The sequence below is a fragment of the Thunnus albacares genome, chromosome 17, assembly GCF_914725855.1.
Source record: "Thunnus albacares chromosome 17, fThuAlb1.1, whole genome shotgun sequence".
Classification (NCBI taxonomy): domain Eukaryota; kingdom Metazoa; phylum Chordata; class Actinopteri; order Scombriformes; family Scombridae; genus Thunnus; species Thunnus albacares.
In genome coordinates, this window is record NC_058122.1 from 29,945,001 (window position 1) to 29,963,826 (window position 18,826).

Below are 18,826 nucleotides of genomic sequence, written 5' to 3' on the forward strand. Positions count from 1 at the left end.
AAACAGGAATATTAATAATTTATAAGAAAGATGTTGCGTATTCCACACTGACTGACTGACCTGTTTGCTTTCTGTCTCTCTGTCTGCCTCAGGGTCTCTGAGATAACGGGGTTGCCACGGTTACCACCTCATCACAGCAGCTGGACGAGCCCCTCCATGAATCAGCGGCACGTGTTTACATTCCACTCTGACATCATGTGACAGCGTGCCAGTAACGAGTGTGTACGGCATCATAACACCGTCTGTCTGTGTGTAACATCAGATTGTATTCAACACTGTCAGATTCACTTTTTAATAAAACAGCTGTAAAAGATTTGTGGTTTGTTGTTGTTGCTGAAGCTTCAGTGTGTTTCCTGATGTGTTGAGTTCAGAATAGTAAACATGGACTTCATGAGACGACCGACAGGTTTGATGTGCACGAGGTTAAACGACCCTCACAATTTAAAACATTCACACTTAGAATATATGAAAAATAGTGACATTAAATGTTATGAACAGATCATTTTATCATAATGAACCAATTAGCAGATGACACAGAGCTGTTTATAAAAAGTTACAACCAAATATGAAACACTAAATATACAAACAACCAAAAATGGTTCTTCTATATATAATCCTTTTTGGTTCCAGTTAGCACTTTTATTTTTCTGCATGTGAAAAGGGTTAGGCTTAAACACACATACAGGAAGTCAGCTCCGCCTCCAATAGACAAGTTCAGACAGACTTCACTACTGCAAGAACATGGCAGATGGCAGAATGGCAGGCGCTCCGTGAGTGTTTCTAACAAACTTCTTTGTTCAATTCTCCTCCTCATCCAGACTCTAAATGTTGTTGGACTTTAAAAACATGCAGTTGAGTCGCCCTGAAACTGTTGTTTTTGATGTGCTATAGTTTGTTCAGCCTTCTGTATGAACACCTCTCATCAAAACATGAAACATCGTGATCATTTTGACTTTTAATCTGCCTCATAAACTCTTTGAAAGGATTAAAGATATCGGTGGAAAAAAGAAGGCCAAAAGGATGACGAGGCATTCCTTCTCTTTTCTCTGTAAAACTTATTCTATGTTTTAGTTTGGTCGGATGGCACCCAAGGTGAGGAGCAAAACTGTTGTGATCCTGCATATTTAATATTATTATTACCATTTTTCTCGATTTTATTTTCATTCATTCCGCCATTTTGTGGTTTGTTTTGTTTTGTGGGGATCAGCAGTAAAACCTGGAGTGGAGTTGAGTTGTCTTTCTTTTATGTTTGTGAAAGTGGATTGAACTGACCTGATTTGGGGTTGTGGGAAAAACAAAACAGACTCTTTACCGAGTGGATTGAACTCTGAGACTGTGGGACAAGGTACACTCACATACACTGAAATACTGGAACCCTTCTCCTCTCTTTCTCATCACCCAGCATCCCCATACACAGCAAGACTTAACCATTTTCTCTTCAGGTGAGAGTATATCTCACTTCTTCCTCGCCCCCGTTTGCTCCACGTTATTAAATTATATGTACGTGATGCAGGTTTTTTTATTCCTGGAAGTTATTGTAAACAAACATTGTGATTGGTTCTATTAACATTACAGGGCTGATACTTTGCACAATGGCTGAGAGACTGATTTCGCCACCCTGTGGCCATTTATGGCACTTTGATTTTTACCTTTCAGCCAGCACAACTAAAATTTCTTCAGAAATTTTACGTTTTCTAGTTCTACCAGTATGACATTAAAAATTAACAGTGCTCATGTTTGTGTGCAGTTATTTCTTATTTCTTAATAAAAAATAAAATGAAATAAAATCCTTATCATCCTGTTTTCTGTGTTTAACAGGGACAATGAGATGATAGTCAAAGATGTGCTTTTGGAAACACTGCAAGCCTTGAAAGAAGACGAGTTCAAGGCTTTCAAGTGGAACTTGGAAACCTTCACAAAAATCCAAATATCCAGACTGGAGAAGGCCGACATGCTGGACACAGTGGATCTGCTGGTGCAGTACTTCCCCCAGGAGGCAGTGATGGTGACCATAGAATGTTTAAACAAGATCAAAAGAGACGACCTGGTGCAGCGTCTGTCACAGACCAGCGCAGGAGGTAAAGCCCCTTTCAGACCTGCACCTCTTCATGGAAATGTTCAGGAAATTTAACATGTTGGTGTCACGTGTCAATGAATGCCACTTTTATATAAAAGTCACAATAATCTGACGAGGTCAAACCAGAAATCTTTCTGTAAACCTTTCAACACTGTACAAGTTTGAACTGAACGCTGTCAGATGAACATAAAAACTACAGCAGTCAGAGGCGGAAAGTAACTAAGAACCGAACTTAGTTAAGTATTAATCAATTGAGTATTTCCATTTTATGCAACTTAATGCTTCTATTCTAATACATTTCATAGACTTTAGAGATAACCATTTGATATTTAAAACATGTAATTAGTTCATAAAAATATAGATATAAAAAAGGGTATATATATATATGTATATGTATACGTGATACTGCATTGTCAATAACTGAAAGGAAGGATGTGTGATGATATCGTTCAAAGGAAGAGCTGGCGAAGTTCTTATTTTGAAGACGTTTATTAGACGATGGCCATCGGGTCCATTCCATGTACAAAGATGGTCTGGGCAACGTACCCCTGTTGATGCACAGCTTATATAGGGTTACACATCTGTATCTTATCATATGAATAACATGTTTTCCAGGGGCACTACTTCAGTTGGGAGCCATCCATCAAGTGATTGACAGCTACCTCACAACATATTATGTATCACAACATACCACATCTGGAACAGTTCCAAGCTTGACCATGGACCCATTATTTGTATTTAAAAGGCCCCCCAGAAGGGCTATGCCATATTTCCTCAGGCGACATGCAGACTATGGAATGTTTATGTCACATGTCCAACACCCAAAATCAATAACATACATAGGGTCAGATAAAAGTCATACTAACAATAACATATATCTTTCTTTTCATTTCCACCATGCTCTCTGTAAAAAGTCCTGAACATTAATTATTTTTATTAATTAATTATTATTATTATTTAGCATTAACGTTAAATACCTGCAAATTACTCAGATGAGTTTCAAGAAATTATCATAAAATCAGTTTAATATTAAAGGAAATCAGTATTCAAATTAAAGTATGACCAAAACTAGATTTTTGGTTCAGAGGTTTGAGATACTGAGAGGTCAGAATATGTGCAGTATGTAGGTGAGCTGTTTTATTTTTCTAATCCAACGCTATTTTCTCTTTTGGAAGGAAATAAAACTATCTTAAAGGCTCAATCTGTGATCTTTTGAACAAAGAAATTTGAGATATTTAAATTACAAATGTGTGTCAAATGTACTTCGTTTGACCACGGAGTCAATGAAGACATGAAGTGTCATCACCCCCCAACCCCTAAGGACAGCTGATGTACTACGACTTAGTCCTTGGGGTTTCGGAGTTTATGTAGTAAACATCCACCAGCAGGGGTCTGATCATCTCCACACCAATGACCACAGGTGAAGCTCCCAGTATGTCGAACAGGAGAAAAAGTCTTTCAGTACATGGAGTTTGTGTCTCCGGTCTGGTCCAGTTCCTCAGTGGTGTAGGAGTCTCACCTGATGTGTCAGAGGTATAGGGCTCAACCCCAAAAAACCCCAATTTCTTGTGGCACTGCTGCTGTGAGTGGATGAAGTTCCCAAGTTCACAGTCAGATGGTGGTCTTCAGAAGTGTGGGTGGCCATGTACCAATTCCTCAACTGCCAGCTCACACTGGTAGAACTGCCATGAAGGATCTTATCCACCCCTGCCTTTGTGGCTTTCAAAGTTGTCCCTTAATGTGCCATTCAGGTAGTGAATGGACTCCTGGAGCACTGTTAGGAGTCCTAGACTATTTGGACAGGCGTGCAACGGGTCCAGCATCACCCTGTTTATCAGCAGATGTGTGATGGCTTTTGAGTCAAACAGGTTCTTTGCTGACATTACAGATGGCATGCCCTATCAAACAACCAATCCTGCTCCATCTGACAATTTAAGTGGCCTGACCATCTTGTACTCCAGATCTCCCATGTGGTCCATGTATTCAATAGCTTTGTTGAACATAGCCTTTGAAGACTTCTGATACAACAGGCCACATGTTGTGATGATTCCACTCATAGGGCTCTTGAAGCAGACATCATGTGCATGTGTGGAGAGTCAGTGTACATCTGGAGGAAGGTGATGGTAGCCTGATGCTCCTTGCCACCACAGATGTTGAGCAATGCTTTGGCGCACTTAGACAAACCTAATATGGTGTACAGCTGGCCTTTCATTCACACCATCTCCTCCAGGCCTACTCTCAACCAAAGGACATGCAGCTTTGGGTTGTCTTCCTTTTCTTTTTGGATTGATTTTGCAAGCAGTTTGGACAGAAATCCATTTCAGCGATGAGCAATGGACCAAGTCCTCCTCATTGCTCTTTTGGCCAAATTTAGCCATGGACAGCATGGGGACCAGATCTGGTTCACAATAAACCTCTGCGATTGAATCATCCAGAAACATCACAAACAAAACTTTGGTCTTGAGAACACTGAATTTGACAGGTTGCTGAGGCAGTTCTTCTGTATCGTGGGTCTGCACGTGTTCTTTGCTTCCAGATTGCACAGCTTCTCCTTGACAGTTTCAGCCACATTGTTGATAATTGCTGCTGCCTTGACCTGCGCAACTGGGGATTACACGGCAGTACAGATATATTCAGAAAGTATTCACCATTTGTGTGCATAAGCATGTGTCCATATACATTATGGAGAGCTTTGTGGGTGCTATCACCACTATGTACATCAACACAACAACACTACATGTTTTTATGAGGTGTTAGTGATTCCTCACAGTGTCGCCAACTAGGGTGGGCAGTGTCAGGTAGTGGATTGCTGCTTGTATGCCTTTGAGTGACTCCAGCTCAATCAGCACACCATCAGTACCTTTGCTTAGCACCAACAGCCTTGAGTGGGGGTTGTATGTTGTGGCAAAAATGGGAATCCACACGTCTTCATCTTTTAGAAAGTCCTCAACACTTATGTGGTCATCAATGGCTGTCATAATGCTGTCATTGTTTTTTTATAGAAACTTCAAGGAAGCCATAGAAGACATGTTTGCAGTGAATGTGTTTTGTAAATGTAAAATGCGAATTTGTGAATTGTGTGTGTTGTGATATGTGTCTGTCAGTGTACTATCCAAAGCCAAGCTCTGAAAATGCCAATAAAAACACACACACACATACACATATGCAGGAAGATATTTTATATAAATAATATAAAGGTTTTGTGGAGAAAAATATATGATGGGGTATGTCAGAATATCTAATATATGTCTGAACATGAGCCATATCTGTATATATATGATAGTATTTCCCAACTGTTGATGTGGTGCTGTGCAAGTAACTTTTCAAATTTCATTTTCAGGGTTTAAGAGGAAGAATGTGAGCGACTCAGATTCTTCTGATGAGAAGTCAAAGGTCACAGCTGGTGGGTCAACACATACCACATAACAGATAAAGTTTGACAAAATATCTACAGCACCTTTCAAAAGCATGGATACTGACTGGTGCTGTACATTAGAAAAAGTTACATCTGTGGCAAAATCATTATCATGACCCAAATGCAAGCTGATGCATCACTTTTCAGATGATGTCTTTATGAAGAGCAAATACCATAAATCATGCTCAACATCGTCAAATGAGACCAAAAAAAGAGCTCTGCTGCAAAGAGGAAGGCATCATGATGGCAACTGACTGACTGTCTGTTTGTTTCTTCTTTTAAAGATCAACTGAAGAGCAGCCGACCTGTCCAGGTAAGAATTATGAAATTAAGGTTAATGATGAATACTACACATTGATCACAGTCTCACATGCTGGCATTATTTTAAATACATTAATGCTGTATTTATGATCAAATAAATAATTTTGGTCTCAAAGTTGGTAGAGATATAAAAATATTATCCCAAGATAGAATCTACACCCATGACCAAATTTTTCAAAATATTTGCAATATGTCATGCCTAGAGAATGAAATTAGGCAATCAGAACTACACTGGAATAATTAGATTATTACAGCAGTTATTGTTCGAAGAAAATTAAACATTTGATCTGTAATCTGTCTGAATTTAAAGCACATCGTTCAAATTGTGACCGAATCCAAGGAGCGGAGCGGCATGTCTGCAGCTGACCTCGAGAAAGCTCTGGCTGCCACAGGCTACGATGTGGACAAGAACAAGGCCAGCCTCAAGACCACCACCAGGCGCCTGGTGGCCAATGGGACTCTGCGCCAGACCAAAGGGACTGGGGCATTCAAGATGAACATAAAGGCTGAAACCAAGGCCAAGAAGCCAGCAAAGAAAGCTGCTCCTAAAGCCAAGAAGCCAGCAAAGAAAGCTGCTCCTAAAGCTGAGAAGCCTGTTGCCAAGAAACCTTCACCGGCTAAGAAGCCCAAGAAAGCGGCAGCCAAGAAAACAGCAGCCACTAAGAAATCCAAGAACAAGATCAAGACGCCTGCGGTGACCAAGAAAGCAGCCAAACGCCCCAAGAAGCCCACCAAGAACCCAAAGAAAGTGGCCAAAAAGGCCCCTGCAGCCAAGAAAGCCCCCGCAAGGAAGGTCATCAAGCCCAAAGCCAAAAAGGCAGCACCCAAGAAGAAGTGAGCTGTCATTTTCATGTCTGAAAATATTAACCTGATGAAAACCTGATAAAAACAATATTAATTAATAAAAATTAGCCTAGTCAAAACCTAGTATATGGCTGGACCATGTATCATGTGTCAGGCCCTCCATTTCTACCTAGCTGGCAGCCTCTCTCCCCCTGCCTTTCCCTCTGTGTGTGTATGTGTGTGTGTGTGTTTGATTGCAGGAGTGGAGTTAGGTGTGCTGCGACAGGTTACAGCTGCCAGCCATCATCATCCTGCTCTTCTTCCAATACCGGGTTCCAACCTCAACACTCCACCAGATTGTAGACTCAGTTACACTGTCAGTCACGTGCCAACTCCTTAAATATCATTACCTGTTGAAGCTTGGAAATTCTTATTTCCATCTGCCTCCAGCATTCCTGGCCTGACTCCTGTTTTTGTGTCCCTTCCCCCAAGCCCTGCTTCACTCTGCCAATTCCCCTGCTCTACACTGCTCAGCTCCCTGCTCCTGTCCCAGCCTCAGATTCCGGCTGCCAGCCTCAACCTCCCCCCCTGGATCCTCCTCCCCAAGCCTCTGCCTCCCCCGGGCCACAATGACTCTGCTGCTCCTTTTTTTATGTCAACATCAGGTTGTTAATAAAATCTTCCTGATTCCAATTCCTCACCTCTGCCTCTGTGTTCTGCACCTTGGGTTCTCTAGCCCGTAACAAAATGTTAGAAGATATATGCATAGATTTGTTTAAATGTATAATAAGATAGTAACATCAAGAATTTCATTTTATGAATCTAAAATATGGGTAAAATAATGAGCACAATGTGTAATTTCTGCCACTTGGGGTCTCTCAATCAAAACAATAACAAAAGATGGAGTTTGATGGCATCGTGTAGTAATGTGGGATCATGGGAGTTGTTGTCTTCATTGTTAAACAACCAGCTTCTCCCAGTTAGGATTCCTTTAGTGTTCATCTTTGAGGAAGTTTTTACCAGGAGCTGAATTATCCGCAGTGGTCTCCTCCTCTCCAGAACAAACATACACAGGGATTAAAATTGGTAAAAACACTGAATAAAGCAGTTTCACGTTAAAAATCAGAGTATCCACCATCTGTATACATTTCCTATGAAAGTTGGTGAGTTTGATCTGAAGTTTACCAACAGCATAAGTGTGAAGGAATTTTCATATTTGAAAATGCTCCTATTTTCATATATGTGCCATGTATGAAATGCTCCTTAAACAAGCAGACAGTGAGGGACAGACAGCTGTTTTCTTCCTGGTCGGGCCAACTTGTTTTTATGATTGTTGCCATAGAAACAGCACTAAAGTAAACAATCTTATAGCGATGTTGTGACTAGGGACAAGGTTGCCTGGATGCTGCCTGAATAACTGAGAGTGGTTCAACTCTTTTCCTGCAGACTTCATGTGTCATTTCTGGGTCTATACCGGCAATTTGAACTGTAACTGCTATCTCCTTGCTCGGTCAAGTTTAGTTTGTCAATTTTTATTTTGAACATGTAAAAATAAAAAAACAGATAAAAAACCAAACAAGAATAACAATACAATGTAAAACAATAAACCTGTACAACAAACTCAATAAACAAATTCTCATAAACAACAGAAATTAAATATTACATGTTGAAAAAGGAGTAGAAAGAAGTGTGCAGTTATTTATTCGTACCCCTTTCTCAACTACTTATCCATAAACTCATATACATACAATTTATAAACAACTATCTCAATTCTATGTATAACCCAAATATCCACCCGGTATCAATAAAATAAAACTTAAACAGATAACACAACCCTTCCTCATCCATATACCTCTTAATTTTTTCTTGTATATATTCTTGAACTGATTTAAGTTCCAGACTATCCAGACCATTCCACAAATTCACTCCATGGATTGAAATACATATACTCTCCATAGTGGTGCGAACACAGAGTTTCTTTAAATTAAAATTTCCTCTCTGATTATCTTTTACCCTCTCTGTCGAGGAGCATTTTCTATATATTTCCTGGTAGTAAATTATTTCTTGCTTTATAGTGTGTTGTACAGGCGATGTTCTTCCTGCTTGGCATCTTTGCCTGACACACCTCCACAGGTGTATACTGGATCAGCTGCAGGGTCGTCGGCTGGTGCCACCATTCGCTGATGTTTCGCCCCTTTCCCAGAACATATCTTGGTGAGGGGGCAGTGGCCAGTTGGGGACGTCTCCCTGCCACCCCCTGCAGCTGCCACTATTGGGGTGTTGTGCCCATAGACTGTAAAAAATATGGACGTAGCCACCGTGATGTCACTCATTGGTTTCTGAAGAGTGGTTTTGAAGCGCATTCTTAATTATGCATAACTTTACGGCTTAGTAAAATTTAAACGGGTGAGTTATAAAAAATTCACCCCCCCCCCATACAGTTGTCATGAAAGGAGAAATTAGCTACAGAGACCAAAACCGTTTTTTGTACCAGGCTCTAAACATGTTTATTTCTGCTGTAAAGTTGGGCATTTTAACATGGGTTTCTATGGGGACCTTCTCGCTTTTGGAGCCTCAAGTGGCCATTCGAGGAACTGCAGTTTTTGGCACTTCCTGTTGGCTTAATTTTTCAGCCCAGGAGGTTGCTGCTTGGTTGAGCCCCCAAAACTGTCCCTTCTCCGCAGTCACAACCAGAAGCTTGACCTCTAAGTCTCTTCTGTCAGCCTCACTGCACTCTGCTGCCAGCTGGTATTCCTTCCTCCCAAGGGATAGTAGGTTCCATGATGAGGACCTTCTTGGCAGCTATGGACCACATCACAAAATCTGGTCTAAAAGTTGTTTGTGTGATCTCAGGTGGAAAAACCAGGTGCTTGCCCAGGTCAACACCCATTCCCCGTGCCTTTCCAGGAGTAAACAGAGATGTTGTCTTTCCTGCTGCTGGCTTTGTTTGATTCTCTTCTGGCTTGACAATGGTTGATGGTGACCCGAGCAGTTGTTTGCCCTCATCCTGCACTTTTCCAACAGCTCTGCCAGCTTCTTCAGCACCTGGTTGTGCTGTGTTGAATTCAGATTCAAATTCAGATCCGTGAACTTCAAGATATATGACATTAAAAACAACGAGTTGGTGTGTTCATTATACCCTACATTGTTTACTATCCTTATGGCTCTTTTTTGTAGTATGCGCAATGGCTGTAGGGTGTTTTTTTAGGTGTTCCCCCACACATCCACACAGTAACTCAGATACAGCAGTACAAGTGAACAGTACAGGGTGTGCAACACTTTGTGATCCAGAATGTGCCTTGTTTTTCCCAGTATTGCAATGCTCCTTGCCAGCTTCGCTTGAACATATTGTAAATGAAATAAAAGACCAAAGGATTGGTTTATCATTTTAATATACAAATGTGAAGTGAGATCATTACATTTTCTCTGTAATTCTCTGTGTGCCTTTGGACAGAAATGTTCTTTTGTTATTGTTGAGAGGCCCCACTGTTTCATGCCCAACAAGGTAATACTTGACTCTTGTGTAACAAACATGTGCATATAAATGTATATCTTGTGAATATGTGCAATTTGCTGTAATCATATAAGCTGATGCCTTGACCAATCACAGATAATCTCTCTGTTCCTTTTGTAATTATAATAGATTAGGTTTGCTCTTTGTTTGCTGGGATGAACTGATGCAAATCTTTGTGTGTTCTGTCTCCTTATTGTACAATAATAAATTGTTAATCTTCAACCCAACATTGTTTTGTGTATTATTTCATATGTGTGTTTAGTATTTTCAGACAATTCCCATGACAATATCTTAGATGATGTTTCCAGCAGATTCTGTGGTCTAGCCCTTCGATTGCGCTGTGGCCTGACATACGTGGAGGTGTGAGGGCCCATTCAATGCTGCTTGCAGCTTAATTTTGACCGAATCTTACATTACGTTAAAACAAAAACATTAAAAATCACATTTTTTTGTAGGAAATTGCATTGTGAATCCAGTGATACAGGTTTGAAAGTGGTCAGACTTATAGTTTAGATGTCAGAAGCCTCTGTTTGACACGAAGTTCATGCCTCTCCATTGCTTTGCATTGTAAGGGTGATGTGGCACTGCAACTTTTGGGGCACTGCAGTACAGAGCTACAAATTTTAGTTTTGATTTTATTTTTCTGCAGCACTTTATCACTGAATTGTCACCCTCACTCCATTTTTCCCCTTCCCCTCATAGGTCATCCCCACTACTGAATTATACATATAAGACCTATAATTATTGTAAAATAAATAATAATAACACCAAACTTCATAGAAAGTTTGTATATAATGTACTGTATGTATATAGGCCTTCCTGCTGTATCCTACAAAAATGAACTGCATTCATTCACTTGCATGCTGGGTGTAAATTTATAGATATTTACAGAAACAAATACATTCATGTATTCTCAAATACTTATAACAGTATCAGAAACAATTACTTCAACTGAAGACAACATAGTTTAACTGAACATAGTTACTGCACTGTAAACAAACACTACTGGAGGCCTCTGCCATCACCTGGAGGACAAGGGCACGTTGGCAGGCTGGTGGTCTCATACCATGGACCACTGCAGCCTGGTGGAAACTCATGTTGTCCCATATGACAACAAACATGGAGTTATATAAACATGCTGGTCTGCAGCAGCACCATGACAGTCAGGATAAAGCATATTATATACACACACACACACACACACACACACACATATATATATATATATATATATATATATATATATATATATATATATATATATATATATATATATATATATATATATATATATATCAGTCTATATAGTGAAGCACAGTAATACAGGGAACTGGAATATAGGACCTATATTGCAATAGGCTCATATATAAAATGTAACTTGTACATATTCACAGTCGTTTCACTATTTCAGTTTGTTTCAAACGACTCTGTGCAGCTATTTCATCTGCAGTTGAAGCTGCTTATGTTGTTGAATGTTGGGGGAGGGGCGCTTTGACAATGAGGACATTCTATAAAAACAGAATGTGAATGTTTGGGGTCTAAGACCTCCTTCTTATGAAATACTGTAAAATCATGTAGACAGGAGGATTTCTCAGCTGTTCTCATCTAGACCAGCCTCCTGTAGACTAGACCATGGCTGATTACATGGTCCACCAAAGTGGTCCAGATCTCACATGAGACACTTCTAGTTCCCCTGACTGGTCCTCTTACTGAACCACCTCTTCCTCTAACTCTCTCCAAGATTGGCCTCCATTGTTGTGCACACCAAAGAGTAAACCTGAATCCTATTTATAGTGTTCAAGCTCTGATTTCTAAGTGATCCGATTGGCTACAGGTGTTTTCACAGGTGCATTCTGGGTGCAGGTGATTGATAATTGGGTATTTGGTATTTCATTGGCAGTGTTTAGCAAACAACACACAGGTTTTTGGTTTTGAATGACGTGTTTAATGTAGATAACTGTGTGTAGTTATTTGCAAAAAGTGTGTTTTAGATTTTCAAACTGGGTGTAAAGTTTAATTTATACTCCCAAGCAGACACGTACATGGAGCGCTGCGGACAGGTGGTTGTTGTGTTTATGCTGCTTTCTGGGTTCCGCTGGGAGGACGTGTTCCACACATGTGCAGTAGATCGATGTCTACAGGAACACAGTGACAGACGCAACGGAGCCTACGCACACACCCTCTGATGACGAAATTTACGCCACGCGGACTCTAGCAGACCCTCGCAGACCCTCGCGGACCCTAGTAGACCCTAGCGGACCCTCGCTATTGTTATTATAGAAACTATAATTTCAGCTTTATGCAGACTGTGTGTTTATACCTGGTCAATAGATGAGAGACGCTACATGTGTTAGTAGTTTCAATAATTGTGCCACAAGTACCAGTTATTGTGTATAAAACTGTAATATGTGCCACTGTTCATATGCTGTGCTGATTGAAACATTATTGCACCACTGAAAACACGACATCAGCCATGGACAGAGGGCCCCTGAGGCCCCTGAGGCCCCTGAGACTCCTGAGACTCCTGAGACTCCTGAGACTCCTGGGGTACATACACATTTATAAAGAGAGGAGGCAACACCAAATTCTACTTTCAGTATTTACAATATTTTCTTTGAGTGCATTGTCATACTCCAAACATTCTTGTTTTATAACACTTAACCACTTTAGAACGATTTAAGTGTTGAGTTACACAAGGCTGCAACTTTCAAGAAAAACTATAATGTGACTGAAGCACAGTCTGAGTCCTCCTCTGTGTGATACAGCTCTCTCTCTCTCTCTCTCTGTCTGTCTCCCATCCCCTCCCCCACTCTAAAACACACCTGACAGTATCATGACTGCCTGCCAGACACACCTGCTTCACATCCCCTCTTTTGCATAAAGTTGATGATGGTGATGATGGTGCAGGGACTGGCTGCTTTAACTCCGCAGGTCCAACTCAGAAACAGAGATGGTGCAGGGTAAATCTCTCCCTGGATTGGGAAGCTCTGGGGAGGGTTAGTTAGGAGAGCTGCACTGCTAATTATTCTTCCAAATGATCCTTTCTTTGCCTGAATGCTGGACGGATTTTAAATGAAGTTATTATTATAACTTCATTTAAAACTGTACACGAATGGCGTGGTCTTAGTTAGTGAAAGGGCTTTACATCTTGTGCTCCAGCGTGCTTTAATTCCAAGGGACTGCAATACTCTGATGATATAAAAACTCAAAAACTATTATACTTTGATAAAACTATGATACTAATTCTCTATAATACAAACAGCTCCAGCATGTTCAGACTGTGAGGAGACTGGATTGAGCCAACAACTCTAACTCTAACAGCACTGTGTTTGCTTTATCAATATAGATGATAGAAAGTGTTTCCTTGATGATGATACTGGATGCCATCATGACATCATGCTTCTGAAACTTCAATAAAGACATCAAAAAATCTGAATATTTTATATTGTAGTGTAATACAGAAAGTTATATTTGTCTCTTTAAATGTGTTGATGTTTCACTGCATCCAGACAAACATCTGATTACATGAAAGAAGGTAAATGTGCTGTAAAAGCCTCTAAAGCTGCCAGTCAGTGTCCTTTAACGTCTCCACTGGTCTCACACATGGTTGTGAGGTGTACCAGTGCAGCTGCACCAGTGTCCAGTTAAATGTTGTTGACTGATGCAGAGGGATCATCAACACTTATTATGGGCCTGAAGCTTTTCAACATCAGCCATCAGACTGGATCTCAGTGAGTGTGAGGATGATGATGATGATGATGATGGTGACTGAAGTCATGTATGATGATTCATAGTTAATATCAAACACAGTCTGTGCTCATAATGAGAATGGAGGAGCACTTCCTGTCTTATTTCACTGTCACACGCTACATGAAACATCTGATGTCAGCTTGTGAATACTGACCTCAGTTATACAGAAAGCACAATAACTGCTTTATAAATGTGCAACACGTGTGCATGTCTTATGAAGTCCATATGTAGGAAGCCTTCAAATAAAGAAGGAAGCTGACACACAGCAAACACTGACACCTGACTGTTGTTTTAAGGGGAAATTTGCATGAGATTAAACTCTGTAGATGTATGTCCAGAGTACGTGATGGAGCCTGATTGGTCCACGCAGGATGAGAGATGACAGATAATAAAGAACATTTAAAAACGAGCAACATTGTGACCCAGACACCAGAGAAGTGGACCGACAAGGAAGACCACGATGAAGAGTTTGATCCCTCTGCTCGTCTTGGCGTCAGCAGGTAAAGTTGAACCACTCTGCCTGTTACACTCTTCACCTACTGACCCACTGACAGCTTCACTCTGTCAGCACTGATCAATGCAACATGTTTTAAACTAATTATCAACTAGAACTCAACAAAGCTTCATATGCAGACAGCCGACATACTGTATGTGTTCATGTACACTGAGACAGTTACAGTTCAAACACACACACACACACACACACACATATCTGTGTTTGTTTTCTCTGTAGTTGCTGGCGCTGTGGACATCCAGAAAAGAATATATGGTGGAAGGGATTGCCTTGAAGACGAAGGTCGGCACTACGTGGTCCTGACGGAGAGGAACGGTCATTTTATCAACAGGTTCTGTGGAGGGAATCTGGTCAGTGATCGATGGATCCTCACTGCGTGATCAATGCAACACAACATGTTTTAAACTACTTATCAATAATATTTCCAGTAAGGCTGGTCCATATACAGGCAGCCTGTTTATGTTGTAATGAGAGTCTGATTATTGTTATTGTCTCTGTAATATATGTGTATGAATGAGAAACAGTGACACTACATAGTTAAAAACAGACCAACATACAGCTGCAGTGTCAGTTAGATCAATATGTGATATGATGTGTGTGTGTATTGATCCAACAGTGTGGATCTCTGTGGATTATTGATACAATCAGGATATTATTTAATTATTGAAAAGTTGTGTCATCATTAGAAAATGTCTCTCAGCTTGAAGGAACATTAAGGAGTTAAAGAGTCGACCTCTGACAGATGTTATACACATGGAGGGTAACACAGGGGTCTGCAGACACACACTGATCAATATTAATCAATAAACAGCCACTGAACACTGAAAAGATTCCACAAAATGTGTAAAAGTGGATTCTGCTTGAGAATCTGTGTGTTTGGTTTAATATTCTACATTTCTTCTTTCTCTTCTCAGGGAGTTTGATGTGATTTTGGGCAAACATACAACTGGATCGAGAACAAGGCTAAAAATCACCTCAAATGATGAAAGGTATTTCTATCCTGATAATACTAATAATAATCACCGTCATGACATCATGCTTCTTAAACTGCCCACTTATTTCAATAAGGGATCTCACATTAACATCTCACTCCCTGGTACTGTTACTGCTGCTGGTGTTACATGTAAATCACCTACTGCTAATGGCCAACCCTACACTATTATGGGATGGTCTTACACAGCTTATGATGCTGCTACTAAGAAATGTGAGTTGGATCCAGACTTCAACAAATCTGAATATTTTATATTATAATGTAATACAGAAAGTTATATTTGGCTTGTTGTATCCACAGACCAGAATTTACCGGCTAACCTGCAGTGTGCTGCAGTTCAGCTGCACGCAGACTGCACCGGTCATAACCTACACGTCCCCAGCAGTGACCCTAAAATACATGAATGGAATTACGGTCTCACCCTCCATCACTGTCTTATAGACCATTTGTCAAACAATATCCTTTGAAACCGGAAGCTGAGGAAGGTATTTCAGAGGTGATAGATAGTTTGATAAAACAAGGGGTTTTGGTTGATTGTCCTGACTCACCCTGCAACACACCAATTCTGCCTGTAAAGAAACCTACTTCTGGGTGGCGGTTAGTAAATGATTTACAAGCTGTGAGTCGAGCTGTAGTTCCACAAGCTCCAAACCTACCAGATCCCTACACTCACATTGTTAGGCCAGCCAAACTTGACCATTGAGAGCTTTGAATCCAGCTACACTTCTCCCAATGCCTGCGGAAGGGCTTCCCCACGATTGTGTGGCGGTTACAGATGAATTAACCCTACCTTGCGCTGATTTGATTGACACACCTTTACCTGATGCAGACATTGTGAGTTACCAAGTTACCAAATTCCTGAACTACCACACACACCAGCTCAGGAAGCTGAGGACAGTCTAGCTGACTACATGAGAAAAACCTTATTTCAAAGACAGTTGAGTGCAAATGTTCTACCTCCATATTTGTTAGATGTTATTTCAGAACCGGAATCAGATCTCAAGCCAGGTGACCTGGTCCTGATCAAAGTGTTCCCAGAGGAGCAGACAACCTCCATCACCAGCACAGGAGACTCCAGCAACCATATCCTTCCTACAGTGGTGGTATTATTGGTTACTGTGTAAAAGAGAGATGACTGTTATGCTCTGTGTGACTGTTTTGAGGATACCAATTTGCATATGGTTCTTGCCTACTATTCGTCCTTATCTACAATTGTCCAGAGGAGCCCGGTCTATGGAAGATGATGTCATCAGCCACGCTCAGGATGCTTGGCTGGGAATGATCTCTGGAGGGAGGTCGCATTCCACCATGTACATCTCCCTCCACTGGCTCCCAGTTGCTGCCTGCATCAAATTCAAAACTCTGACACTCGCTTACAGAACAGCAACTAAAACGGCTCCCGCCTACCTGAACTCCCTGATTCAGGTCTACACTCCCTCCCGCCCACTACGCTCTGCCAATGAAAGGTGCCTGGTACCACAACAGGGCCCTGAGTCACCAGCTGGACTCCTCTCCTCTGTAGCTCCCCGGTGGTGGAACAACTTACCAAACTCTGTTTGATCTGCAGAGTCCCTCTCAATCTCTAAGAAAAGACTAAAGACCAGCTCTTTCAGGAACACGTCTGCACTTGATGAACCGTAGGGAGAGAAAAAAAAAACCATGTGTGCTGCTCTTCAGTTCACTGCAGCTTCATGACGCCATCTAGTGGACTGATAGTAGAAGTACAGCAGCTGATGGCAGCTTTCTCTGACTCACACTATTATTACATAATCCATAAGTTAGGGCTGGAAGATATGGACAAAATAATACATCTCAGTGTCCTTCAGGCTTGGGCTCAATCATGACTTTAATGGATTTGAAACATCATATATTTTTAAGACAGTGAAGCAGAATAGAAGAGCTGCAGCACCTGCAGGCTGTCATCATTATGCATAAAATACAGGTTATCACACACAGCTGTTGACTATTAGTATCAGATGCTTTATGTTCATCCAGTTTGACTTTAATAATCAGTTTGAGCACAGAAAGGGCAGAAAAGTGGGCTCACTGATGTATCTGCTGTTTGTGTTTGTGATATCTGCTGACTCCCAGCACTTCAACTCTCTGTAACCAGAGATGATACATCGTCAACTAACACAAACCCACAACACACATCAGCCTGCAGAGTCATTTTCAATCATTGATCCAGACACTAATGATCTGATCAATGTTCTTACAGACACTATGTGTAAGATTTGAAGCTTTGTTGACTTTGGCTCCATCTGGTGGGAGGATGAAGAATGACAGTGAGCTAACAGCCTCCATGTGTTGGAAATATTGTTGAAATAGCTTCACTCTGCTTCTCTTTGTGTTTGGACTCATTTTACTAAAGTCATTAGTACAATTCTAATAACAATATTTAAGTATTTTTATCTTTTTTGTCAGCAGACAACAGACAGGTTTCACTTTACAGTTTGAACAACTCACCTAATTAACATTTATTGGAAACAGCTGATAAAATCTGCAGGGATGTTTGTCATTTCAGCAGATGTTCAGCAGTAAAACTAAGAAACAAGCAGCATGTTGAAGTGCTGACTGAACACAGATGGACCCTGAGAGAAATAACTCTGTCAGTCATTATGAGATTCAAGTGAAGAGAAGATGAAGAACGTTACATTTAGAGCAGAGGATTTAAAGTCTGAGCATTAGTGATGTCAACATGAACAAAAGTTCATATTCATGGATTTATCACTATTATTATTATTATTATTCTTTGTTCCTTGTCTTAATTTGATTTGGGGAATAATTGTGCTCTCAGTTATTGAACCATGGATCCCATAATGCTTTGGGGGATGTAAAAGGAAGTTATCTGTAGATCAATTTAAGACATTTTGTAGTTTTATATACATTTTATAGGTCAGTGCTGCTACTGCAGCAACTTATGTTGGGTTGACCTCTCAAAATCTTAAAAGTTTGAACATTAATAATAATCATCATTTCATACTTGAGGCTGGTTTTCCTCCCAAATTTAGTGTAATACAACGTAAAATAGCTGCAGTCAAGAAAGATTGAGTTCACCACCATCAGTGGTGGACAAAGTACACAACTCCATTACTTGAGTCAAAGTATAGATACTCCTGGTCAAATTTTACTTGAGTTAAAATACTGGAGTACTTGCTTTTAAAAATACTTAAGTATTCAAAAGTACATTTTCTTTTTAATGTCAACACGTTGTTGTATTGTTGCCACAATGCATTTACAGAACCTAATGACTGGCACAGGCACATCTGAGCACACCTGTGACTATGCAGGTGGACTATCAATTTAAACATGCACTTATCGTTAAAAACATTGGAGGCAGCTGCAGAAACTGACCACTCACCGGGGCTTTGCTCAAAATATTCAGGACTGAAGCAGTGGCAGCAGGCAGGACCTACAGGACTCACTCACAGCTGCTTTTCACTGTTGCTGAAATAAACACA

The 18,826-nt window shown here is 40.6% G+C and overlaps 1 protein-coding gene and 1 long non-coding RNA gene across 2 annotated transcripts; both read left to right on the forward strand.

Annotated features, from left to right (window-relative positions):
- The first annotated feature begins 741 nt into the window (after positions 1-741).
- On the forward strand, positions 742-6,651 carry LOC122967787 (histone H1-like). Its single transcript, XM_044332602.1, has 5 exons — positions 742-770; positions 1,819-2,078; positions 5,418-5,480; positions 5,777-5,805; positions 6,124-6,651. The coding sequence occupies exons 1-5, from the start codon at positions 742-744 to the stop codon at positions 6,649-6,651; spliced, it is 909 nt and encodes a 302-aa protein (XP_044188537.1).
- A 6,920-nt stretch (positions 6,652-13,571) lies between these two features.
- On the forward strand, positions 13,572-14,720 carry LOC122967639. The gene is made up of 3 exons (XR_006398645.1): positions 13,572-13,841; positions 14,199-14,360; positions 14,594-14,720. It is a non-coding gene; the product is annotated as an uncharacterized LOC122967639 (long non-coding RNA).
- Positions 14,721-18,826: the final 4,106 nt, after the last annotated feature.

What these genes read in the sequence shown, in the direction of transcription:
- LOC122967787 (XM_044332602.1), top strand. Translation starts at nt 742, where the DNA reads ATGGCAGATGGCAGAATGGCAGGCGCTCC. An exon ending in GAAGTCAAAGGTCACAGCTG is followed by an intron (nt 5,481 to 5,776) that starts GTGGGTCAACAC and finishes CTTCTTTTAAAG; the next exon opens with ATCAACTGAAGAGCAGCCGA. An exon ending in AGAGCAGCCGACCTGTCCAG is followed by an intron (nt 5,806 to 6,123) that starts GTAAGAATTATG and finishes CTGAATTTAAAG; the next exon opens with CACATCGTTCAAATTGTGAC.